This window comes from Diplotaxodon limnothrissa, linkage group LG3, assembly GCF_057381915.1.
Source record: "Diplotaxodon limnothrissa isolate DT_005_m linkage group LG3, D_limnothrissa_male_GT1.1, whole genome shotgun sequence".
Classification (NCBI taxonomy): Eukaryota; Metazoa; Chordata; class Actinopteri; order Cichliformes; family Cichlidae; genus Diplotaxodon; species Diplotaxodon limnothrissa.
The window spans coordinates 2726808-2753445 of record NC_140598.1 but is presented as its reverse complement, the minus strand read 5'-3'; the positions used below and the strand labels follow the sequence as shown (position 1 = coordinate 2753445).

The 26638-nt window shown below is 42.8% G+C and overlaps 2 protein-coding genes across 2 annotated transcripts in view; both read left to right on the top strand.

Moving 5' to 3' along the window:
• LOC146634286 (NLR family CARD domain-containing protein 3-like) overlaps positions 1 to 26638 on the top strand; it is a 612463-nt gene that overhangs the window by 541929 nt on the left and 43896 nt on the right. The gene's annotated exons all lie outside the window — the stretch shown is intronic.
• LOC146634288 (uncharacterized) lies at positions 5461 to 7023 on the top strand. The gene has a single exon (XM_085375733.1). The coding sequence runs from the start codon at positions 5461 to 5463 to the stop codon at positions 7021 to 7023; it is 1563 nt and encodes a 520-aa protein (XP_085231859.1).

The following is a 26638-nucleotide window of genomic DNA, read 5'->3' as shown; positions in this document are numbered from 1 at the left end:
CACACATGAATTAACTTTCCTAGATGCATGGAAAAAAGAGCAACAGAGACGTGCTGAGAATAGAGAAAAGAGACAGAATAAAAAACAAAAGCAAAGCTGTGAGGTGCCTGAAGCAACGGCTGCAGCCCCTCCCCCCTATGTTACTGCCTCTGCATCAACTCCCAAGCAAACAGACAAAGATGCAGCTGTGAATAACCCTTACGGTTCAGTGCAGGCAGATTTAGCTAAAATGTCATTAACACATGCACCTGAAGCAGATATAGGGGAAGATCATATAGGCAGGGAAATATGGCCTGACCCCCCAAGCCCCCCAGGAGTATTTCCATTAATAAGTTCACCTAACCCCAGATATGGTCAGCCGATTGGACCTATGGGGCAGCAAGACGCACACCCCACAATTCTTGTGTTTAGACCATGGTCACATGAGGATCGCAAAAATGTTCTTAAAGATGTCCCGCCCCTGCATGACGGTTTTGACATATGGAAGAGAGCAGTTGAAGCAATTAGGACTCAGTGGTATTTAAACGGTCATGAAATGTACCAGGTACTTCAAGATCTTTTAGGTTTGAAGTTTGGCTCAGTGAAAGGCTCTTTCACTGGGGGGGCAATCAATAATCCTTTAGATTCTTTAGTGGTCGGCAACGGACCACAACCCCTGCGTGCAGGTGACCCTGATTTAGAAGGCCAACTACATAACTTCTATGAACGTGTGAAATTACAGCTGGCCCCCAAGCCAAACTACAATAAAATAGGAGAAGTGAAACAGAAAGAAAATGAAACTGCATCAGACTTTTTAGACCGCCTGCGCCCAGTTTTTAGGCAGCATTCAGGTTTAGATTATGCCGATGGCGATGCAACGCCATTCCAGCAGCAGCTAAAAAATGCATTTCTAAATGGCCTACTCCCACCAATAAGAGCACATGTAGAGAAACATTGGGTCACAATGACCACTGGCAACCTGCCGGATGCCCTGTTACATGCTGAACACGCCACAAAAGTGCACAAACAGAAAAATAAGGCTGACGTCTTCACCATAGATTCAGAGACAGGTTTCCTTGCATTTTCGGGAGGCTATCAGAGGCAGAGAGGGAAGCAAGGCAATCGGCAGCAAGGCCGCAAACACCCTAACAGAAACAGCAGATATTTCAAAGACAATGCCTGTTTTAACTGTGGGAGAGAAGGTCATTTTGCACGAGATTGCAGGAGCAAGCCACAGACACAAAATAATAGGAGAAACAATGACAGGCAAAACAGTGGCGAATCTATGGAGAACAGCGACATGTGACTAGAAAACACACAAGACATGAACATTGATGAGGGAGGGGAAGTTTTTAACATAGAACAATTGCTATTAGGGTCAGAATACAAACCAATGCTGCTAATTCATGTGAACGGGCAACCAATCCAAATGTTGTGTGACACCGGAGCATGTAAAACGGTTCTAAGGCAGCCGCCTAAAAACTTACAGTACTCAAGAGATGCATTACTTGTGAAGTCAGCCACAGGCCACACCACTGTACAACTACTAACTGCCCCGTTAGAATTAATGCATACCGAAAGTGGCCGCAGGTGCTTCATTAAATGCATATATGACCCGTCATGCCCAGTAAACCTACTAGGAAGAGACGCTCTGACAGCACTCAAGATAGGCGTGGTACCGGAAGAGAATGGCATGATTGCTGAATGCATGCTAAATGATAACACACCAGAGCCAGATAGCATTAACACGGCACACAGCAGCAATGTGTGTCTCTCTCAAGGCTACGGTGTCCCACATTATTACTGGACTCTTGAGTTGCCCGAGCTCACAAAGCTACACAATGTGGCCCGCAAATATACACCCCCCACATCCTATTTCCAGAAACCCACTGACTATCACAACACGTTGAGATTTAAACAAACTCCAGGTCCAGACCCACTTTACGATAAGCAAGTGTGGAAGCTAGGACAACAGAGTTTGACTTTACAACACCTGTATGTCACAAAGTCAGGAAATGCAGTGTGCTCAGTAATCCAATCAGCAGCCGTGAAGGCTTTGAACCGCATGCCTAAGCCACACGTGTCTGTAGCGCATGACTATCATTCAGACTGGAAAGATTTAGGAAATGTGTTAGCCAGGGTTGAAGCAGACACTTATGAAAAAACGGAAGACACTCATGAAGGCTGGCTGCAAGGCCGCCGGACAGGGTGTTTCCGATACACACTGGGTTGGGTGGTCACAGTCAGGCCCGCTGTACACCTAGCCGATGCCGCTGAAACACACGCACAACTGACTGAATGACACCAGGCAGCACTAGCTCAGCTGCCTGAAACTCTCTGGTCTACAGGCCCTGCTGATGTAGGCCTTATAAAAAATGCTGATGAAGTAAGAGTAAAACCTCTCTCAAAACACAGACCACTGATATCTCAATACCCACTCACTGCTGAGGCTAGACATGGCATTCGCCCAGTGATAGCAGACATGGAGAAGGCAGGAATTTTAATAAAAACAAAGACAGCCACCTGTAACACTCCTATCTTTCCTGTTAAAAAAGCGACCGCGGGTGCATACCGTCTAGTACATGACCTGAGAGCTATAAACGAAGTGACTGAACAAATCTCACCTGTGGTTGCTAATCCACACACTATTTTAAATCAGGTCACACCGAACGAACAGTGGTTCTCAGTAATCGACCTTTCAAACGCCTTTTTCTCAGTTCCACTACATCCAGACTCACAGCCATTGTTTGGCTTCACCTATGAGGGTCAGAGGTACACATACACTCGTTTGCCCCAGGGTTTCCAGAATAGCCCAACCCTCTATGCAGAAGCACTGAAGAAGTCAATGTCTAGCTGTAAGCTCCCACAGCTAGGTCAATACTTGCTGTATGTAGATGACATTTTAATAACCGGTCACACACAGCAGGCGTGCAAAGACAACACACTTGCTGTGCTACAGCATTTGGCTGAACAGGGCCACAAAGTCTCAAAACACAAACTGCAGCTGTGGAGTGATAACGTTACATATCTCGGACACACACTCACAGGCCAGGGCAAAACACTGCTGGGAACCAGAAAGCTGGCAGTGCAAAACACACCCAAACCTAAAACAAAACAACAGATGATGAGTTTTTTAGGTTTGTGTAATTTCTGTAGAGCTTGGATTCCAGAGTATGCACTAACAGTTCAGCCACTCCAAGACATGATTTATGGCAAAAACCTCGCTTTGCGCGACACAATAACGTGGACGGTAGAGGCAGACACAGCATTTACTAACCTAAAGGTGGCTTTACAAACAAATGTAGTCCTGGCCCTGCCTGATTATGACAAGCCTTTCGTGCTGCATGTTGATGGGGGGGCCGGCTACATGAAGGCAGTTCTGACACAGGCTTTTGGTGACAAACAGCGCCCTTTAGCATTCTACTCGTGTAAATTAGACGCTGTAGTTTCGGGCCTGCCGACTTGCGTCCAAAGCTGTGCAGCGGCCACAGAAGCAGTAAAGAAGTCAGCAGACATTGTCTTAGGCCACAAACTAGTTGTCAAGGTCCCGCATGCTGTCACATCTATACTGCTGCAAGCCAATCTCTCTTACCTCACTCATGCCAGACAGCTATCGTATGTAGGCATTTTACTATCACAGTCTCACATCACACTGGAAAAATGTGGCACACTGAATCCAGGGACTCTAGTGAGCACACCAGCTGATGGAGATGTGCACAACTGCCATGCAGAATTAGACAAAGACACCAAACCCCGCCCTGACATTCATGCTGAGCCACAAGCTGGTTTTACTGATGTCTTTGTGGACGGATCGGCCTCTAAAGACAACACAGGCCGTAATTGTGTAGGTTACGCAGTAACCACAGACAGTAGAATAATAGAAGCAAAACCACTTTCTTCTTCATATTCTGCACAGAGCGCTGAGCTGATAGCTGTTATTCGTGCATGTGAAATCCACAAAGATAAACCAATAAACATTTATACAGACAGCCAGTATGTTTTCTCTGCTGTGCATCATTTCGCAAAGCTCTGGCAAAACAGAGGAATGATTACATCAACCGGTAAACCAGTCCAGCATGCAAGCCTCTTACAACGCCTGCTGACTGTAATACATTTACCACAACAACTCGCATTGTGTAAATGTGCAGCACACAAAACTGATGGCTCTTTTATTACTACAGGCAACAATTTTGCTGACAGAGCCGCAAAACAGGCGGCACAAAAAACAAACATGACATTGATGACAGTAAACACACATCAGATTCCACTGGATGTGTTGCAAAGTGAACAAAAAGCAGCAAGCACAGCAGAGCAGGCAAAATGGCTAAAACACGGTGCAGTTCTGACAAACGATTTAATGATGTGTTATGGCAAGCCAGTGTTGCCAAAATCGCTCCACAAAATGGCGGCATTAGTGACTCATGGCTGTACGCATTTGTCATCGGGGGGAATGACCTGTATTGTCAACACTCATTTTTACACTGTAAATTTTGAAACTTCAGCAAAACAATTTGTCAGAACGTGCATGACGTGTCAAAAATATAATGCTCAGGGTAACCTGCGACCACAAAGAGGCCGTTTTCCAACTCCGCCTCATCCTTTTCACACAATTCATATGGATTTTATTGAACTAAGCGAATGTCAAGGGTCAAAATACGCCCTAGTGGTTATAGACGTGTTCTCAAAGTGGCCGGAAATCTATCCAGTGAAAAAGGCAGATGCAATTTCAGTAGCAAAGTGCCTGTGCAATCACTTCATACCCACATATGGCATCCCAGCTTTGATACGGTCAGACAACGGCACTCATTTTGTAAATGATGTCATCACTAAGGTCTCTGAAGCACTCGGTTTCAGCATAAAACACCACTGTGCTTATCACCCTCAGAGCGCAGGCCTGGTAGAGAGAACTAACGGCACTATAAAACAAAGGCTCAGGAAATGCATGGCAGAAACAGGAAGGCCGTGGCCTGAATGTTTGGGTTTAGTGAAAATGTGGATGCGCTTAACACAAGGCTCCCATAAACTAACTCCATTTGAAATCATTCATGGCAGGCCGTTTCCACTGCCTATTACCAGTCAACCAATAGACAAAGCAATCAGAGAAAACACATTAGCAGAGTGGATGTCTAAGCTGTTAGAAAACAAAGAGATCGTTGTACATAATCAACAACCTGATGATGTTTCTCCAGTGTCTTGCAGACTAAAGCCCGGTGACTGGGTTCTGATCAAGGTGCTCCAAAGGAAAAACTGGAGCACACCCAGGTGGGAGGGGCCATACCAAGTCCTCCTCACTACACCGACCGCTTGCAAAATTGCGGAACGACCATCCTGGGTCCATCAGAGTCACTGCAGGCGAGTCAGTGAAGCCATCTAAACACAGCTGACGGCAGGCTTGCCCGCTTGTTGTGATCTCGCCCGGTGGAGGGGTCAGCTTTCCTGGCCGGGGGGTCTACTCGCGACAGGAGGGTGTGTTCCGTCGTCATGACGTGGTGGCTCTTATCAACTGCAGCGGCCCTGACCATGGCCGGGCTCCTCACCTTTGCTTCCGTGAGGGACAACAAGTCACGCTACATGGAGAAAAGGCAGACACTGTATGACAAAGGAAAGTACACTAAGTTTCCCCATGGATACGCCACCAACTTCTGGTGGCAGTTTATGAACACTACAGCTCACTTGAATAACAAAACTGACTGCTATGCATGTACCCATATGCCCCTATCCTCGCAGACGTCTGGCCTGTGGCCGTACAGCATACCTGAAGATCGCAGTTGGTGTCTGTTGGGCCTGGCAACACATCCAGGCTACGGTACTCTTTGGTCCAAAGCCAACTACAGCATCCCAGCAAAAGCGACCTGGAGGTCATCATCACTCACAAATGTGAACTGTTCCGGACAGACCTACCTACTGACCTGGCCCCAAGTCTCAGACCCACTGCCTGATGTAATTCTACTGAACAAACTGAACGCATCACAACTGCCAGTATGTGTGATGAACAATGGCTCGCGGGCAGTGGGGGAGCTGCCTACTCACCTATGTAAGTCCATATACACTTTCTGCCCACCAAGGAACGAGAGGAAGTGTATGGCCTGTTCAATCAACGCCACCTGTGCCAGTGACACGACACTGATGGGCCTAAACTGTCGCTCCGACTACAGCTACCGAATGCCACTAAAAACAAAGACTCAGTACCAGACAGGATGTGCACGGACGGCACCCAGCAGCAGAGGAACCAGAGTTTTGGCTGACTGGTACTTCCTATGTGGCAACAAGGCTTATCTGTCACTCCCTGAAGGTTGGGGAGGTCTGTGCGCCCTGGTGGAATTATCAGATCACGTTTTCTTCATGCAAAGTGTTGCACATCACCCAAGCAGCCGGCAGAGACGTGAAGTGGACATCGCCTCCCCCAATTCTTTCGGCATTACCGTGGACACTGGAGTGCCGGGAGAGTTTCGCATCTGGGGAGGAGGAGTGAAATTCTTACAGAGCTTGATCCCCGGCATTGGAGTTGCCGAGGTGCGGGATCACGTGGAGATCAACCGATATGCTCTGCTACGACACATCAACTTGACTAAGACCCTGGGAACTGCCTTAGCAGGGGAACAGCAGGCCATCAGAACGATGGTGCTGCAGAACAGACTGACACTAGACCTGCTAACAGCATCACAAGGAGGAGTTTGCAAGCTGATCGGGGAAACATGTTGCACTTTTATCCCTGATGGATACGAAACTGGAGGAGACATTTATGAAGCTTTGCAGAATTTGACCGCTCTGCAAAAATATGTCACTGAACACACACCTGGAGCAGCTACAGCACAAGGCTGGTTTGACTGGCTGTTCAGCGGTTCATGGCTGGCTGCTGTAGCAAAGCCATTTTTTCTTCTAGGTCTCATCATGATAGCACTGCTCATATTAGTGTTGTGTGTGTTGCCATGCCTAAGAGTAATGATTTCAAAGATGATAACAACTACAATGACTGCTTATGTTGCCGTGCCTCAAGAAGAACAACATCCCGTTGCAATTCTGTTAGAGGAGAACTTGTACTAGCTGCTAATAAATGACGTGGTGATTAAAAATGACTTGTCAAGTGATCATGCACTGATTAAAACATTAGTAGGTTGTGCAAGTTTTCATGCTTTTATTTTTTTTGAAGTCTTGAGTTTTAAACAAAGTTTTTCATTTTGAATATAAAGTTTTCATGCTTTTATTTCTTTGAAGTCTTGATTTTTAAACATGAAGTTTCCATTTTATAATATAAGGTTTTCATCCTTGTATTTTTTGAAGTTCTCATTTTACATATTAGGTTTTCATCATTTTTAAATATAAAGTTTTCATTTTACTTTTCATCCTTTTATTTTTTGTAAGTTTTCGTTTTAAAATATAAGGTTTTTATCCTTTATTTTTTGTAGTTTTATTATTTTTTCTTGTTTTTTCCACTTGTTCTTTCATTTACTATGTTTTTCTTTTTATTTTCTTTTGTTTTATTATGTTTTTCTTTTGATTATTTTCTTTTGTTTTATTCTTTAGACCAACTGACTGCCATTTCTGCTATGCTGACATTTTGAAGATTTTTGGACATTAAAGATTGCCTAAGATACTTAATAAATAATTTTCATAGACAATTGTTGTATACATTTAAAATAAGTTAAACAGGGGGGAATGTTACAGGAAAAATGATTCTATGTTTCTTTACCTTCTTTTAAATGTACAAAGATGCCTTTTGTCTGCCCTTTGCCTATGGTTAGATTAGTTTAGAATAATCTTTTTAGACTTTCTCAGCAAAGACATCTTGTTTTGGGACATATTGTTTTAGATTGTTTTATCTCTCACAGCCTTCTCCCAGCTCTCTGCTGACGAGACTAGCGCCACATATGGAGTTGTTTATTTTATTTGTTTTGTATTTTCTTATCCTGTTCTCACTGTCTTTCCTATAAAAATTACCAAGCCACTGTGCATGGTGTGAGTTGTTCTTAGCAGCTCACCCGTGTACACGTTTGATAAAGAAAGTAACTTTGTCTCATTGTGTCTTTATTTCTCCTGGGTCTTTTACAGAGTTTTCCCCCAACAATATACATTAAAAAAAAAAGTAACTTTCTGCATTATTGTGTGTTCAGTAATTTACACTGTCACAAATGTTTGTGATGTAATTCAAGCTATGCAATGTTAGGTATGTTTCCACAGTGTTGTTCAGCAGTTAACATCTAAAGAAAAGGGGATGTGTTGATAGGAGTTATGTGGGTAGTTCAGCTTCACCACTAGGGGGCTGTCTAACCAAATTGTGATATATACTGTGTTGTAGAAGCAGCGGCAGGTTACGTTTACGTTCATGGATGTGAGCCACGTTAAAAACAAATAAAGAAGCTTGCTCACTACTACTGATGTTTTATTGAAAACACGACAATTAGCACAAATCAGTCCCATAGATATGGGCCATCTCCTGCTTGATTGTTCAGAAGGTTGTTCTCATCCATCCAGATGGAGGATCACTAACAGGAGCGTGGAAGACTCCAGAATCCACTCTGGCTGGAATCCGGTGGATATGCAGTGTGTACACGTAAGACCATTTAAACGGACAGCATTTATAGAATGACTATTAAAAGTCAGCGAGTGTCAGTAATGTTAATGTGGTTATGTTAGTAATACACCGAGTGCTAATATAACAGCTTTAAGATGCATTTGTAGATATTATTATGTGTTTTACCGTCTTTATGGTGCTAGCTTAAAGTTACGGTGTAAACGTTAGCTTATATTGGAGTAAAGCTGTTACTGTTTAAACGATGTTAGCACAGAAATATTAGCTTCTGTCATGACTGATGAAGTTACTAGTTAATAAAGTTTCCAGTAAAGTGTTTAATCGCAGCCACAGACTGACAGCAAATAGCTCGATTAGCTTCAGTGCATCTATAATACATATATGCAAGTTTCAGTGCTTCGTTTAAACTGTATGATACTTATACTGACCCAGGGTCAGTGTAAAATACAATCCTAGCTGTGTGAACAAAGCCTGGCTCCTTTAATCCTGCATGACAAACCTCAGGATGCAGGTTATTATTACTCTTTCCTGCTGGCACACCTGTCACACCTGAGAGTCAGCTAGAAACGTACAGTGACGTGGACATCATGCAAAGACTGCCAGACTCTGTAATACTGCAAATGATCAGTGACTCAGGTTATCACTAAACTTTAAACGGCACCTCTGTGTCTCTGTGTGCTGAACATCTAGGATTGAGTCAGGCTGCATCAGCTGAAGCTGTTATTTGTATATATCAGTATTTTTTATTCAGGTGTGGGGAAAATACGTAAGACTGCAGTGAAGCGATGCACCAGATGAATCCCTGGCCAAAGGTATCGTACTCAAATCAGACTACTGATCCAGCCACATCAGCCTTTTGTGAGGTCTGTTTAAAGTTGACTAAACGTGAACTGCAGGTTCCTGAGAGGTGGACTGTGAATGCTGCAGCAAACTTACATTAATTTTAAATAGATTTGTTACTCTGATGTCTGTCTCTGTGTTAGTCCTCTGACAGACTGGTGACCTGTCCAGGTGTGCTCTACCTATGACTACTGGGACAGGCTCCAGCTCCTGTAAAAGAAATTTTCTGTTATTCTCATTTAAAGTATTTAAGTGCTTATGCATATGCTTAGTTGTGACACTGTTATAGACTGTTCAGTGAAAGTTTCTAAAACTAGATGAACTTACTTCAGCGTCAGCAGTTTGAGAAAACAACTCCCTTTACAGGTGCTGATAAGGCCAAGGGCACAAAACAGCTTAACCATTGATGCGTTAGGTTTCATAGCGAGACACGTGAAGTGTGGTAGGATCAGTTTGTAACTTCCTCCCTCTTCCTTGCAGGGCTCGCAAAATCGCTAGCCCGACGTCCCGGGGCTAGCGATCTTGCCAGTCGGGCTACCAAAATCTATCTCTGCCCTGCCCGTCGGGCTATCATAGGAAGGAAAAATATATGTCAATGCTTTTTCATTCTTTTGGAAATGTAGCTGGGTAATTATGTCATTGGCATCAGTGAGCCACTGTCAATATGTGACATATTGAAATCGCGTTTGAATTTGCGCTTGTTTTTTGCTTTCACTTTGCAATCGCGCGAACTGTGTATAGAGAGCGACAGCACTGATTGGTGAGTGATGACAATTTGCACCAATTCCTCTGACATCATCTTATCAATCGTTAGCTTACTATGCAAACATGACAAGTGAAATCTCCCGCAGCAAGCTTAAACATGTGAGAGGTTGATCGCGCAGAGAATCGCTGAGCTTATGTTAGTGCGTGTGTAAAAGCAGCAGGATATATATTTTAGTTCTGCTGAGCCAAATAAGACAGGTCAGGGTGAAGAAGTGACAGCCAAAGAAAAGCTTACCACAAAACGGAGAAGTTATGACAAATCAGACTATAAGGCAAAAAGAAAGTGCAGCTTTATGGTTTCATGGACAAAAGAATTTCTGTGGCTGCAATATGACGAGCTAAATAACCAGGGCTGCACATAAGTGGTCCGCAGGTGCGCATTCGCTGTCAAAATAAAAAACGCGCACAAGATAAGAAGTTGCAACGCGTGTTTGCGTACATAAGATTTTCTGGAGGAGGACAGACATTTGTTTAGAACTCTTAAAGATGTCGAAGAAGCAAAATCCTTTAAGCAATTACTTTGGTGTTCCTCCACCTCCAAACAAATGTCAGAAGGAGTCCGAACCACAAAAGAAGCACGTATTCTCGGAAAAGTGGTTGCAGGAGGTGAGCTGGCTTCAAACAAATGATGAACGCACAGAGATGTGGTGCAGAATGTGCCGTGAAAATCCCACTCTAGCGGACAAAACACTGCCTTTTATATGGACGCAAACGCACGTTGCAACTTCTAATCTGGTGCGCGTCTTTTATTTTGACAGCGAATGCGCACATGCGGACCACTTATGTGCACCCGTGTAAATAACATAATGTTCTGCCGGGTGTGTCGTTGGTTTTCCCTCGATTTCTGAGTCGACAAGCGCCTTTGTTACTGTTAGGATGCCTGGGTCGTTGACCCAGGGTTTTTGAGTTTATATTATTTATACTTTCTAGTCTTTGGTTTCTTTGAGTTCTGTCTTATGGTTTATGTCTCTGTCTTCTCTAGTTGCTCTGTCTCCCCTATCACCTGTATCCCCTTGTCTAGTTCGCGTCTCTGTGTATCCTTAGTTCCTATATCCCCGTGTCCAGTCAGTGTCTTTGTCTGCCCTGGTCCCATGTCTCTGTTCCCTCTGTAGTGCCTGCAAGTGAGTCTGTGTCTTTGTTCAGTCTGTGTTGTGTTTCCTGTTTTACTTTGAAGGTCTCTGTTTTATCTCAGTGTGTTCAGTTTACGCTTCCTTTTGTCTCGTCAGTTCTGATTTGCCCCAGCTGTGTTTCCCTCCTGTTATTCATTCCCTGATTGCTCCCTCTGTGTATTTAAGCCCTGTGTTTCTCTGTGTCCGTGTCGCGATCTACCGTTTATTTAGCTGTGTGTTCTGTCAGTCCTCTGGTTTAAGTTTATTTTGATTTTTTTTCCCGGTTATGTTATGTTTGAGTTCAGCATTAAAGCTATTTCAGTTTACGTTTGTCTCTGGAGTCTGCACCTTGGGTCCTATTCCTGTCTGCACACAGCCGTTCCATAACAGTTACTGGGACCAGTCATTTTAAGAAAGGCCCCTATCAGAACCCATTATGCATTATTGCTCAGTCTGCAATATCTTTCCCAGAACAAACACCAATTGCAAACTAAAAATAAACCTGAAAAATCTGTTTAGAACAGCGTACTATGTTTCAAAGAGTGAACTACCACTGGCAAAATTTAGCAGTCTTTGCAAACTTCAAAAAGCAAAAGGCCTAGATCTTGGTTCCACTTGCCTCTTACCCCTGACTTCAGTGGAAATTTCAAATTCAGGATCTGACACAGACTGATTCATGTCCTACACAGTTCTTACAAGTTCATAGAAATTTCTGTTCAATTAGAACCAAGTATTTGAGTTGATGTTTGTAATTTTTATACAATGTTGTAATTTGTGTTTCAACAATTTTTTGATTAATGTTTTGTTTCCTTTACAATATTATACTTTAATTTATAATATTGTAAAGGAAACAAAACAGGAAACAAAACATCAATAAAAAAAAAATTGCTCTCTTTTTTATTCGGGCTACTTAAATTTATTTTGGGCTACCAAAAACTGAAGAGTCCCTGCCCGAAGGGCTACCAGGGATTTTGAAATTTTGCGAGCCCTGCCTTGGAATGCATAAAGGAGGAGGAGCACGACCTCTGTGGCAGCGCTGACATGACTGAACTGTGATGTTTGATGTGTGTTGGCGCAGTAATAAATAGCTTGATCACAGCTCTTTCTGTGTTGCAGACTTTATTTGAAAAATTCCACGACACCCCCCACCCCCCCCCACTGTGAACATGAATTGAATATTCAGAAGACATTTGTTTAAATAGTTCTACAAATCTGAGCTGTTGGTGTGTCCTTGGATTGTGTGGTAATAATATTAGAGCCTGCAATCTTTCTTACTGAATCTCTACTATGAGTCATCTTACCTGAGATTAGTTCTATGTTTACCTGTCAGCCTGGACGAATGTGCTGTGTGAAGGAAATTAAATTAAATCAGATCTGAACTGCGTACATTTAAGGAACCTGTTCATATTTAATATGAACCAGTGATTTTTTGATTGCTGATTCCAAGAGAGTCTTTGTGGAAATCCTGTTTGGCTTTTTGTTATTTTAATTCTCTTCTCTGTTTTCCAGAACAGTTCTCCACAGTCACTGTCCACATGGGTCAGTGGGACCAAGAAGCACTCTGCTAATGTGTGGACTCTGACCAGCAACATCCAGCAAGACCCAGACAGCATTTTCTATCTCCCAGCTGGAGTTTTTGTTTGTCAGTGACTGGAGAGGCAGATTTTTGTTGAGCTTCACACTTGCAGAGGTAAGTCAGTTTGCAGAGATCCCTCCCACCCTGGCTTTTATGTGCTAGATTTCTTATCTGAAAGAGTAATATTTCAGTGACTGCTGCTTATACCACAGGTTAATACACTCTACTGATCCCTGATAGGAGAATCATCACCTCTGCCAACAAAGAAGCCTGGTGGATGTTTGTTTACAGTCTGATGATGGGACATCATGCTCTGCATCTTCAAAGTTTGCCTCCTCATTATTATTCATACCCAGTAATGTGAAGCATGCTCATATCTACTATAACTGAACCAACCTGGTGCTCTTCATTTATGGAGGCTGTTGAGTCTGAATGTTGGATGTTGTGTATCTCGTGTTCTCCGGGCTTTGTTGTCCTCAGTCTTTTCGCAGGATCAGAAAACAAAACCAGGAGGCGCGTAAATGTTTCTTCTCCATGATGTTTCTTCAAATGTTTCTTCTGGATGATGATAAGACTGTGACACGGGATGCCACCTTTGGGCTTGTGATGAAGCAAAGCTCGGGAAGAAGTGGGATTAAATGGTACCCACATGTGTGCTGCTGAGAAGGATGTACAGGGGCACCTGCAGCCAAATCCAAGCCTCAGGTTAGTTGTAGTTGCAGAACGCTACAGGACTGAGACAGCTGAGGCATCAAATGTTTGATTAAACGGATGAAAAAGAGAAGTTTCTTCCCTATAATTATCACTTCTTAAAATCTGTAGCAACTTCAAGTCTGTCAGCGTGCTGAGCATGCTCAGAATGTGACAATATATTTTTGTTCAATATTTAATTTCTTTCAGTTGCAATTGTTAAATGAAAAATATATATATATATATTCTTATAATTTAGCAAACTAATTTATCAAAAAAATGTACATATATCTGTATTAGTTTTAATAAATTAATTTGACAGCTGTATTGAAAATACCATATTGTATTCATACAGAATCAGTTTGGTATTATTGTTTGTCTGCTCACTGATTGTTGAAGCTAAGAGCTGCTTTGATCTGTTTGATCTAAAGTATCCAAAGTTGATGTTTCTTCACCCCTGTGTGTGATATGTGATTTTCTACATGCTGGCAGAGCAGAGCAGCAGTTTGTGCTCACAGATGGTGACGGTGTGGAGAGACGGTGGTGTTTCCTCAGAAGAACCAGCAGAGTCACAAAGGGCACCAGTCCATCTCACCACCTTGACTTTCTGACTGATGCTCGTCTGCACTGCACAGAGGAAATCAACTGACCGAGGTTTGTCCAGTGACGTGTTATGAATGTATATTTGTTTTATGCTTACAGATATGTTTTTCTTGACAGAGGCTCTGCAGAGGTTAGACAAAGCAGAGAAAACATGTGCTTTACATTTTCCTGTGATTTATTGAGATATTTGTTGCCTGATGTTCAGCAGGAATGGAGATATAGAATCAAAGGGAGATGTTTTTGATGTTTTTGTAATGATGTAAGTAAATCTTCAATATTATTTATTTGCTTGGTTATATTAGGAGTGTTTCTGAGTGAGGGGGGAGGAGTCATCATCCAGGTAAAGTGACGTGGATCAGTGGACACACTTGTCTCCCCTTTAAAGGAGACGATCCAAGTCATCCTTAAATGTTAGTGCTTTCAAATACACAAACATTTTTAAAGGACAAAAATGAACATCCAACTTTGACTGTAACACAAAATAAATCTTTGCATGTGTGTTTTCAAACTCTCAGATGGGCAGGATATCAGTCTTGGACTGTCTGACCTGCAGCACTGAATGACCACCACACATGAGCATGTTCCTGCAACATTCAGCATCTGATCCTTCATCTGTGTGCTGCTGCTTTTGGTAAGTAGAGTTACCCAACTCCAGTAACTCTAAACACATCCATCCATTTCTAACGGCCTGGTTACTTCCTGTCAGTTACTTTAAAAACCATGTGGTCACCTGACCTAACACTGTTTCTTCTTCTTCCCCTTAATGTTCAAGTGTCACATGCAGTGTTGGGACTAACGCGTTATTAAGTAACGCGTTACAGTAAGTACGTTATTATTGTGGTAACGAGCACGGTAACTAGTTATTATGCCAAAATCAGGAACGCGTTAGTCGTTACTGGGATTTAGATAGGGTCGTTACTCGTTACTTCGTGTGGTGGCTATCGCGGAGCTTCCACAGATTCAGTAACATTAGCAAGTGGTGGAGGCCAGCAGGTGGATGAAGGAAAAGGGACGCAGAAGGAAAAGTGACCCGAGGCGGCCGCCGGTCCAAGTGTGAACTGAACTTCAGGTAAGAAGTTATGACCTGCAGTCTCTCTGGGTCAGATATAAACCAAGTTTAGGTGGAGTTTATTTTCGTTATTCTGACTTTTTCCGTACTGCGTGCTAGCTAGCATGACGGAGTTTCTATACAGCTGGGTGGGTGCTATGAAGTTAATGATGTTGAACTTTATTTTGTTCATAAGTTATTAGAGTTGCCAACCGTCCGGTCTGGTATTCAGAGAAAATATTACGCGTTTCTTATTGAGGTGAAAAGGAACAGTTTGTCCCGTAATTCAGCTACAATGAAAAAGACACAAAGCTGCAGTTATTCTGTGTCTTTGCTGCACAGCTGCCTCTTCTTCTCTCATTCTCCCCCCTCCCTCTTCTGTTTCTACTTCAATCATGAAACTGATCAATGATCAGCTGATCGGCTTTTCTCTCTTGTTTGTTTATCGCCCACTTTGCGCCAGAAAGAGGAAACCATCGGATGTCGCGCTAAACAACAGCAGCACGTTTAAGCTTGATCAGCTGTTGTTAGAATGTATTTAATATTAATTTCTAGTATCAGCTGATGTTTGCTGGAGCCACAGCTGTAAAGCTGCTGGTCATGATATGGTTTGGTTATCTGGTGAGAGGGAAACATGAAGATGAAACCAGGAGATGTCCTTACTGGATCATCAGAGCTGAACAGGTGATGGAGAAACAGGTTTACCTTTTAGGTCACATGGATGAGTTGAAGTTATGAACTGTTTCTGAGAGACAAATAACACCAGGATCCTTTTCTAAGCAGCTGACAGCTGGTAACTGTGCAGGTGCGGATCTAGCAAAGTGTTGCCAGGGGGGCATGTAGGGCATTAACAGGGAGAGGGGGGCACAAAGAAATACTTTTCTTTCTTATTCTCATTTAAAATGTCTAGCTTTTAAAAAATAATTATCTGAGTCTTACAACAAACGATTGATAGATTGATGCATATATACCATCAGAACAGTGTACATCACTGTCACAACAGTGTTTATTTTCATTCAAAGGCTTTATAATTTTTCCTATAATGGCGGCCGGTCTCTAGTCAAAATGCCCGGGCCAATTTTCTGTCCCAGTCCAGCCCTGTATGCAGCTCATCTGCAGTCTGGTGTTGCCTACATCTTCCTATTCAGAAGGCAGAATTTCCGAGTTCTGAGTACAATCGAAAGCACCACGACTGCAGTTTTTGTGTTGGATGTAAAAGGCGCACATGACGCTGTGACGTAGGCTAGAATCATGGCGGCAGTCAATGACGGTCCAGGCGTGGGATTTCTCTCGTGGAAATATGCACATTATCTTTTCCTTTCTATTGGTAGGTGGCACAGTGCACTGTGGCAAGTAAGCAAGCTAGAAGACTGGCAAAGTTATGGAAGCAACACATTAACAAGAGAATTCTGAGTAAAACCAAAGTTACTTTCCCTAGTAACTAGTTACTTTGAAAGTAACGAGTAACTTGAAGTAACTGAGTTACTTTTGAGAGAAGTAACTAGTAATGTAACGAAGTTACTATTTTAAAGTAACTTACCCAACACTGGTCACATGTCAAACAGCTGGAGAGGAAACTACACCAGTGTACTGGGATGTTTCAGCAACACGTGCCAGATGCTGTTCCTTCATGGTGACATCACCAGAGACAGCCCCGCCCACCTCAGGACTCATTGATCATGATGATTATAATGATGACAGCGAGCGGAACTAAGACTGTAAAAATCCACAACCAGAATGTTTCTTTCTAATTATTAATGAATACTGAGAGCCTCTTTCTGTGTTTTGTCTGTTTTGTTTTTTTACCTCATTTGTTACTAACAAAGTTCACAAACTCACACAGTTTACATTCTGTATGTTTCCATCTTTACCAGCCACACTCTAACTGCATTTAAGTTATATAATCCTTAGAAATCGTCGTTTTTCTCTTTTGTAATTGATGATAATTCAGTGAATATACTGCGCTGCTTCCTTTTATTGCATCACACATTGCTTTAAGTTTTTCAGTGTCGTTATTTTTTACTGCTGTTTGAATTCTCTGCATGTTTGACCCTGTAGACTGTTTGATGGGCTGCTTGTCTTCCTGTTTGTTACCGCCGCCTGTTTTTTAATAAAGATTTGGATTCCTGACTTCAACACAGCCTCTGCGTGTCCTCCCTTTGTGTCCTCTTCCTCTGTGAATGTGTTGCATGTGTCACAGATTCATTTTATTAACAGCTTTCCCACAGTGAGTTGCACCAGCATTCATTCACAGCACATTGCAGAAGGATTCAGATTAATACAGTGATCCTGACAGAGTGCCACTGTAAATGATCTTTCATCAGGTACATTTTAAAGTTCAGTATTTCAAAGCAGGAGTTATGAAGAATCATGCTGGCATTAGGACTAATAATATGTACTTACAAAGTCAAAGTTTTTTAATTATGCTAGAATATTGGAAGACAATCAACTTTTAGTGTTTTCTGCATATTAATTATTCTGAAATAGAGACGGTGACCCTAACTGTACAGAAGCACTAAACAACTGACAATCTAACAGACATCATTGGCCTGAGCTGTCATGCACAGTGAGTCTGATCCTTTGCTGTGAGAGTCTGACAAGCATGTTTCTGGTCAGTTTGGAAGAAATAATATCACAATGTTGATCTTTCTTTCCAATATTCCTTCTCTTTTACAACATAAACTGTGATCAAAGCTACTTATGTTCACAGCATGTAATAATACTGACAGTCCAGGGCATTGTGGTCTGTTGAGCTAGGGTTAGGGTTAGCAATTCAGACATATGTAATCAATATTAAACGTCTCTGACGTGGGCCACTGTCCGCAGTGTTGGGAAATCCATACCAGGCTGGAACGAGTCAAGGTAGGTGAGCATCCACGAGAAGACACAGCAGATGCATCCTACTAATACTGACAGGACCAGGAGACTCCAGAAACCCAGCATCTTCTCTTCAGTGCCATCCTCTCCTGTCACCCTCTCTGCCCGCAGCTCTTTGAGTATGGGGTAGATAAGGGCGCAGAGAAACCCTTATTACTAATTTGCATTATAATTCAATTTTCATGAAATATTCATATTCAGTATCGGTCCTTTTATATTATAACCACGGATCCACCCAGGCTCATGGTGGGGCAGGGCTCTGTCCTGGGATGCTTGAGTACAAGGTAATGTACACGCTGACCAGGTATCCAGTCTGTCAGAATTGTTTTCAATATTTGGTTCAAAAACACGAGTGACAACAAAAATCCAACTAGGATTCTTGCATATGATGAATGAAGTCTGTCTTTGACTGTATTGTCCAGCTGATCCATCAAACCCCCAGCAGGTGAACCTTATTCATGACATAACACGGCAACAATGTAAAAAATGAAACAGCAACAGTCTAAATGTAAAGTGCATTCTAAAGTCCTCTTCAATAAATCATATGCAAAGAGTCATTCAGGACTGTAAAACGTGAACTACAGAACCCAGAGTCTTCATCATTAAATCTCTGGTTGCTTCATTTTTCTATCCTATATCAGACACTTTAAGGTTAGGTTAGGTGAAGTTGCATTCTCATGGTGAGGCAAAGTGCTTTATGTGTGTGTGTGCGTGTCATGAACGGCTATAAAAGGCCTATAATTACAGAACAAAGCAGGGTTTGAGTTCGAGTTGCGGCAGACTGTCACTACTTGTAAATGGAACGCAGCCTTCCTGCGGCGGACAGCTAATAACAGGAATCGGACGCGGTCCACCCGAGTCCACAGCAACCACCATAGCAACCACCTAGCATGACCTTAGAAACATATTCTGTCTTCATAACTATCAAAAACATGAAATGATTTGCAAAGTGTGAAAGTGTTACAGCTGCAGAGAGCTATGGCGGTATCTATCGAAGCTGTTTACATAGCTAATAATATACGATGTAACCATGGAGACAGTCAGTCACGTGAGTTAGCGGTGCATGTTTACAGTGAATAAGGTGATTGCGTGCACAGCGTCCACACGCTGCAGAGGGTAAAGACATTACTTCAATATTGTTTTATATTGATATATATTTGCCTTCTGTTGACCATCACCTCAGGTTCACCATTACAGTTTCAGCATACAGATGCACACTGTCTAAATATGAACACATTCAAAAACTCATGTCTCAGAAATAAGCACAGCTGTTCATGTTTGTCATTAGAGTTTTATTTGTAAGAAAACTATGAACTTCATATTGTGTATCAAATAAAAGAACATTTCACAACACTCAAACAGACATACGTGTGTTTGCTATATCATATATCAATAAGAAAAGATAAAACCTCTCCTAGGAGGTGTGTGATCTATGCCAGAACACTCTGTAGAGGAGTGAACGCACTCCCCTCTTCATGCTACACAGAGTTGTTACAGACCTCCTAGGATGAGACATTCTTTCAATCTACAAATGATTATATACTTATAAGCATTTTTGAGTAAATATTTCTAAGCATAAATGACAATCAACAATACAAAACCTAACAGAAACAGAAACCCTTCATGTTTAAAGGCTCATGTACCCACTGAGCCCTGCTCTCAGATCTGTGAGGCTTTAACAAACAGCAGTTTAAAGTCATGTTTAGCATCTTCTGTCAGTGTGGAAGGTCACACACTTTCCTGAGTGTTGAACCCTGAACTACTAGCTGTTCATGTCAGCCTGGACATAAATACAGACCTGCCTGCTGTCATAGACCCCAGCACTCACATATTACTTATAAGTGACTCATATGTATATATATGCATGTATATATTGTGTATATTGTGCTATTTCTTACTTAGTGTATTGTGTCTTTGTTCCTGTTTGTGCTGCAGCACTGTAACCTAAATAATTTCCCCTGGGGATCAAAAAAGTATTCTGATTCTGATTAAATGAAGTGAAACCAGTCAGAGCAGAGGACGGTGATGTAAGGAATGGGATTTTAATCAGCCAGTCTCCTTTAACTCTCAGCATCACAAAGTAATGTGGTAACATCTGGACTGATGTGTTTACTGTCAGCTAGTTTAAATGCTGTAGGCTGCAGCCGTTGCCCTAACACTATAACTGTAACAGGGCTCAGTGCTGGTTCTAACAGTCTGAGCTGCTTCAGGCTTTATTTGTGAGGAGCACAGCAGCTTACAAACACGTGGCTGGGCCTGGACCCAAAGGAGTGTTTGTTAAAGCCTGCAGTGAATCCAGCAGCAGGATGATGGAAATGCAACACAGAAATGATGAAGAGGAGCAGAATTAAAGCCAAAGTCCAGTTCATACAGTTAGGTCCATAAATCAAATAAGGGAAAATAAAATGTTGGTTGGATGCACCTGTCTGCACCCTTAATGCTCTCTGGTCGCTATGGTAACACGTAAACATTTCTTTCAAAATAAGACACACGACTACAACACGGGAAAAGACCCAGGGAAACGAAGTTAACGATAAAAACCCTGAAAACCATCAATTTCACGCCGAGCCTCGACTCTCACGGCCCGGTACCAAACAACTCACGGACCGGTCCGTGACCCGGGGGTTGGGAACCACTGAGTTAACGCATGAGTAGTTCAGGGCTGCACGTCATTTTCATTGTTAATATCTTTGTGAAAAGCACATTGATGTGAAAATCTTCATGAGAGTCAGAGTCCCTACAACACAATTAAAGATTCATTCAAAAGAAAATCACAAGTTATTATCATCTTCAGAACATTTCATTAATCATTAGAGACAGACTGCTGTGTACATCTCATCTCTATCCAAACAACCTACAGTCCACAAACACATCATGAACCAGTGCTCTGGGCTGTGGTCTGTCCCTAGTTACATGGATCAGCTGGTTCCCTGGAGGTGACTGCTGCTGTGGTTTGAGCGGATGAATAAACCTGAACTGAATCAGGTGTCCAGTTACTTTTGGTCCCTTTAAACCAGGCTGTCACATGTTCAGGATGTGAAACTCCTCCTCCAGAGTTAAGGTGAAACCCGTCTGTGCGTCATGTTCACTTCATCCTGTCATCACCATAAACCCCCCCCCACATCCTCAGCCTGTGAGTGGGTCCTGTCTTCTCCACGTCCACACCACCTTCATGAATGCGCGGGCACCCCCCTCCCACCCCGTCCAGACCTGATCCCTCCGTCCGTGCACATACCACTCACACCGGTCTCCTCATAATGGGGCGAGTTTTATAAAGTGATATTTCAGTGTGAATTTATACAATGACTTTATCTTTGATCCTGACACTGTGGGGCCCCCTTATACACAGACTTGTTTTAGACACTAGTCTGTAAAGGTGTATGTTAGACAAATTGTGTTGCCTTTGATGTACATTGTCACATTGTCTCAGTAACAGGACATTGACAGATATTTTAGACAACCCCCCCCCCCCCTTCACTAAGGTCTCGGTTATATTCTCCTCACATATGTAATAATAACTTCTAAGCTCTCCTGACAGGATAATAACACAAACAGACAGACATGGAGCTGACTGTGAGTCCACAGGAGGCCTCCGTCCCCTCACTGTCTCTGCTGTGGTGAACATCTGGAGTCCTTTAACTGCTCGTCTCACAGGAGACTCAGCGAGGACGCCTCTGGTCTGCTCACTTTATCTCCACCGTCTCCACCCACATCACTGACACTCAGCCCCACCCTGTCTCTATCTGTGACCTTTCACCCACTTTAACTAAGGTGGTGATCTACTGTGATAAGTTTCATCAGCAGCTTCATGGGAGAATCAAACTCTGTTGGTTCGTTTACACAATAATGTTAATCAGACACACACACACACACACACACACACACACACACACACACACACACACACACACACACACACAACAACACTCAGGATTCAGTTCAGTCTTTTTATGCAGGGGACGCTTGATCACTGATGGAGCTGCAGTGTGTCGGCCTCTCCTGTGCCACAAACCACGCCCACCACAAACCACGCCCACCACGACGGCTAGATTACTTTTGTAAACGAAATCTAAACAAAAGTAAGAATAAAAGTAGAAAAAGACACATATGAACAAAAATGTGAAAAACCTAAAATATAATTTGTTGTAACTCAGGAAATTCCTAACTGTGGTAGAAAGCACAGCTTAGCCTTAGCAAATGTTAAATGCCCAGAAAAGTCGTCACTTCCTTATTTTTATGACACTTTTATCAAAGTTATAAATAAGCATGCCTATTAACACATAGTGAGTGAGCATATTTTCTTCCCACGCAGTGAACAGCGGACGCTAATGTTTTTGTCACTTTTTACAGAGTCAAACTCAAAGTAAGGTCAGTGCTTCCACGCTTTAAACACTGCACGCTCATACTCTCTGCGCACTCGATAGATTATCCATTGTAATCTAATTACCTTTTTTGCAATAGTAAAACCTCACTTTACTCGTTTCTTGAAAAAAGTAATCGGATTACTGCCCATCTCTGGTCGGAGCTGTGCACTTGTGGTTTCCACCTTGTGTACACGTTTATCTTTGCTGTGTGTACTTGTACCTCTGAGTAGAAGCTGAGTGACTTATGTATGTATGTATGTATATATATGTATATATTGTACTATTCTTAGTTAGTGTATTGTCTGTCTTGTCTTAATGTTGGTTTAAAGTGGAGCACTGTAACAAAAAATAATTTCCCCCAGGGATCAATAAAGTATTCTGATTCTGATTCTGATTCTGAAGCTGAACTCTTGAGTTCGAGTATCGAAGCATCAGCTGTGACGTTAAAGTCCAAACAGCTCGTTCATTTGACGTGCAAATGAAAGAAGGTAACGCCGTTTTCATGTGGATGTGTCACTGAGACACTTTCCACATCCACGGCTCACAAAATGGGAAAACTATATAAGTATAACAATGAACAAGTTACCACACTGCTGTTTTGAAAAAGACACAGTGTGTTTATCTAACTTGGCTGAAGCCAAAGTTCTCCAGACAAATTCAGTCTGTTTCTGCCAAGTGTGAACTCACTGGATGAGCGCCAGATACACAGAATCAAAAAGGGATAAATTAGTTTTCTTATGTCATGTTCCCATCACAAACTGGCTCAAGGAGAGGGGAAGCAGGAGTCCACAGATGAAATGTTCCTATAAATAAAGTGGAATTTATTCAAACTTTACCAAAACTTCAACACATCAAATACAAGCAGCTCAGCAGGGAGTGGATGTGTGTTGCATGTGCCAGGTGGACGCAGAGAGAGGCCAGGGCCACGTTCAAACCTGAACACGCTGCACAGTGTTTTGTTCCATTTGTTAGGGATGAATGAAATGCTTCCTTGAAAGGATGTGTGCAGTCACCAGTGGGCGTGGAAGCATGTGCGCCCCCATTTGGTGGGTATTGGCGACTGTCAAGCCTTTGAGTCACCGAGCAGCTGAATAGGGGAATAATTTTGACGCGCCCGCTGTTCAAAACGTAAGTCAAAGTTCCAGATTAAAAACGTCTTTATTTGTTATCAAATCCTTAAAATCCAGAAAAACAGTGATCAAAATAAACATTCTAAGCTTGAGCGCTCAGCAAAAGTCGACTTCTCCCATCACCCACTCATTCACAAAAATTCCCTCGGGACGTGAACAGGTGACATAGCGATCACTATTACTATTACCGACACCACGTGACCCAAAGCTACGCCTATCCACAACAGTGGGTGTGCAAGAAAAGTCATCCTGTCACACAGCAATGCCTACATAAATCACACCACTCTGCTTAAATAATAACAATAATGTTTAGTGAAGCAGGTGAAGCAAAGGGCTGCTTTTAATAGGCTGGGAGACCCAGGTGTGCTGCTTTAGCTGCTGAGCCTCTTATGCTAGCCTCCATCTATAAGCTGGGATCACAGGAGCACTGCAGTCCTTACTAGATCAAGTATTGTTATTTATGCAGGTGACAAAAGTTTACATTCACAGAGTCATAGGATTGAGCCTCGTTTGAAAAGCAGGTGTTTAATGCAGCTGCTTAGAGTTCACACACAGTAGAAGAATCAGACTTGAGTCACATTTCAAACCACTGGAAAAATACTTAGCAAGTAACAATGAAAACACTACAGACTTAGTATATCCTGTTTAGTCCTGTGTTTGATATTAATGTGCTGTTCAGAGAGGATCTCATGTCCTCTTTTACAAAGCCGCCCCTTTGTTTCATGATGTTTGTGTATAAATGAATGTAGGTGTATTTATAAGTGTGAAGGAGCCCTGGGAGAAAAGACTGAAGCTTGTGCCAAAGAACAAACAGGAAAGAAAGATCAGCATTAATAAAGACAAGCACAGAAGGAGCCCAAGCACGTGTTGCTTTTTCAGATTTCTCTAAAAGTGTGTGTTCATTTGTTCCATCTGTCTTCTTCACAATAAACAACAGCTGACAGACACACATGCACTCTGTGTCACTTCACAGGGGCTGATGAAGGTGGACACAGTAAAGGGAGAGCTGGACCTGCTCTACACATCCTGCACTCTGTTAACAGACTTTATTCTGCAGCATCAACAGATGACGTATAAAAATATATGAAAATATAGAAACGTTTAACATTGTGACTGTTCACATTAGTGAAGCTGTTACTTTGCTGCCAGGTGGGAAAAGAACCCTAAAGCTGAGTCTTATTAAACATCTGCTGCACGAGAGAGTTTCATGGCCCTGCTTTATCCTGTGCTTGCTGACCACCTCATCCTGAAACCTCTTTATCATCCTCACAGTTGTGGGAAGAAAGAGGGAAGCAGGTGGAGATGGAAACCATCTGTGCTCCTGTGTTCACTTGTGTGTGTGCGTCTATGGTCATATCTAATGTGTACCTACAGACAAATACAAACACAAACACCTGGCATTGCACAAGAGTCTCTACTGGAGCAACCTGCAGATGTCAGAGATGTGATTAGAGGGTAAAGTGGACTAGTGAGTGCATCTATGTTGTTGTTGTCTGGTGGGGGACAGCATCAGCTCCAGAGATGCATCAGGATCAGCAAACTAATCTGCAAGGCTGGAAGTGTCACTGAAGGAGTTTGAGTCAGTGAGGGACTCAAACTCTTTATTCTGTGAGCTGAACACAGCTGTCAGCAAAACATCTGTGATGGGGCTTTTCTTTGTAATGTGCAAGTTAAGAGCATTTGAGCATCTCATGGTGGTTACCTCGGAGACTATCTGTCACTTTGTGTAGAGCCACGCCCACATCGCACAGAATACATGCGTACGACTAATTTATCCACCAGGAGGCATCTTGATGCTGTCATCATACACAAAGGCTTTTGTACGAAGTGTTAAACAAACTGCAGCAAGTGTGTTCAAGACTTTTTCCCTGTCTTATTTCTCTTTATTACACATAATCTATGGACACGTGTGGTTTGATTACTTTGCATGTGTGGATTTGATGGGTTGTTGCCACATCTGGTGAGATTTTCATGTCAACAGCACCTTGTGAAATATATTTCTTTAGAAAATTGGTGACACTGGTGAAACTTGTCCAATAGCCGCTCTATTTAAACCCCATAACCACACTGGGTAGCAACCTCACCACTACATGGCCAAAGAGATTTCCACAGTCTGCACCTGTGTGGAACAGGAACATGACACAGAAATGTGTTACAAAGATCTAGTCTGGTTAAATATTACAGTTTATCTTTCAGGTTCATTTCTTGGATGATTTTGTAAGAAACAAACTGCTTGAATGGCGACTAAATGAGTTGGAGGAACGATTTGAAGGTAAATTATTATTACTTGGTGGCTTTTTTGCAGCAACTGTGACACTTAGTAGTAGAACTGACACACAAAACAACAACTACACTAACTGTATAGTCTGCAACACACCCAGTGAGCTTGATTTGAAAACCTTTTCTGTCTTACTGACATCACTGAGTTCATCCCTGAAGTTGGTCCAAAGATTCAGACGCAGTCTTGGGCAGTTAAAGGTGAGTCTGTCACGGGTCTTTGTGACCCAGCATTTTAACTTGTTGTATTTTATGTTGTGCTTCTGAGTCCTTGGTTGTGCTGTTTTGTGGGAAAACTGCCCTTCACTACTACCTCTCCCACCTGGAAAACAAACATCAGGGTACTTTTGGTTGATTATAGCTCGGCTTTCAATCCTGTGATCCCACAAACTCACTCACAAGCTGGCAACACTCGGCCTGCACCCTCCCCCCTCTGTGACTGGCTACACTCGGCCTGCACCCTCCACCCTCTGTGACTGGCTACACTCGGCCTGCACCCTCTGTGACTGGCTACACTCGACCTCCACCCTCCACCCTCTGTGACTGGCTAAACTCGACCTCCACCCTCCACCCTCTGTGACTGGCTACACTCGGCCTGCACCCTCCACCCTCTGTGACTGGCTACACTCGGCCTGCACCCCAGCCTCTGTGACTGGCTACAGGGCTTTCTGACTGGCAGACAAACACTGGCGTCCCACAGGGTTGTGTCCTCAGCCCCATCCTCTACACCCTGGTCACCCATGACTGTGTCGCCTCCAACAAAGACAACATCATTTTGAAGTTCACGGATGGCACTGCAGTGATCGGTCGCATCACTGGAGAGGACGACGTGGCTTATAGGAGAGAGGAG

What these genes read in the sequence shown, in the direction of transcription:
- LOC146634288 (XM_085375733.1), top strand. Translation starts at nt 5,461, where the DNA reads ATGACGTGGTGGCTCTTATCAACTGCAGCGGCCCTGACCATGGCCGGG.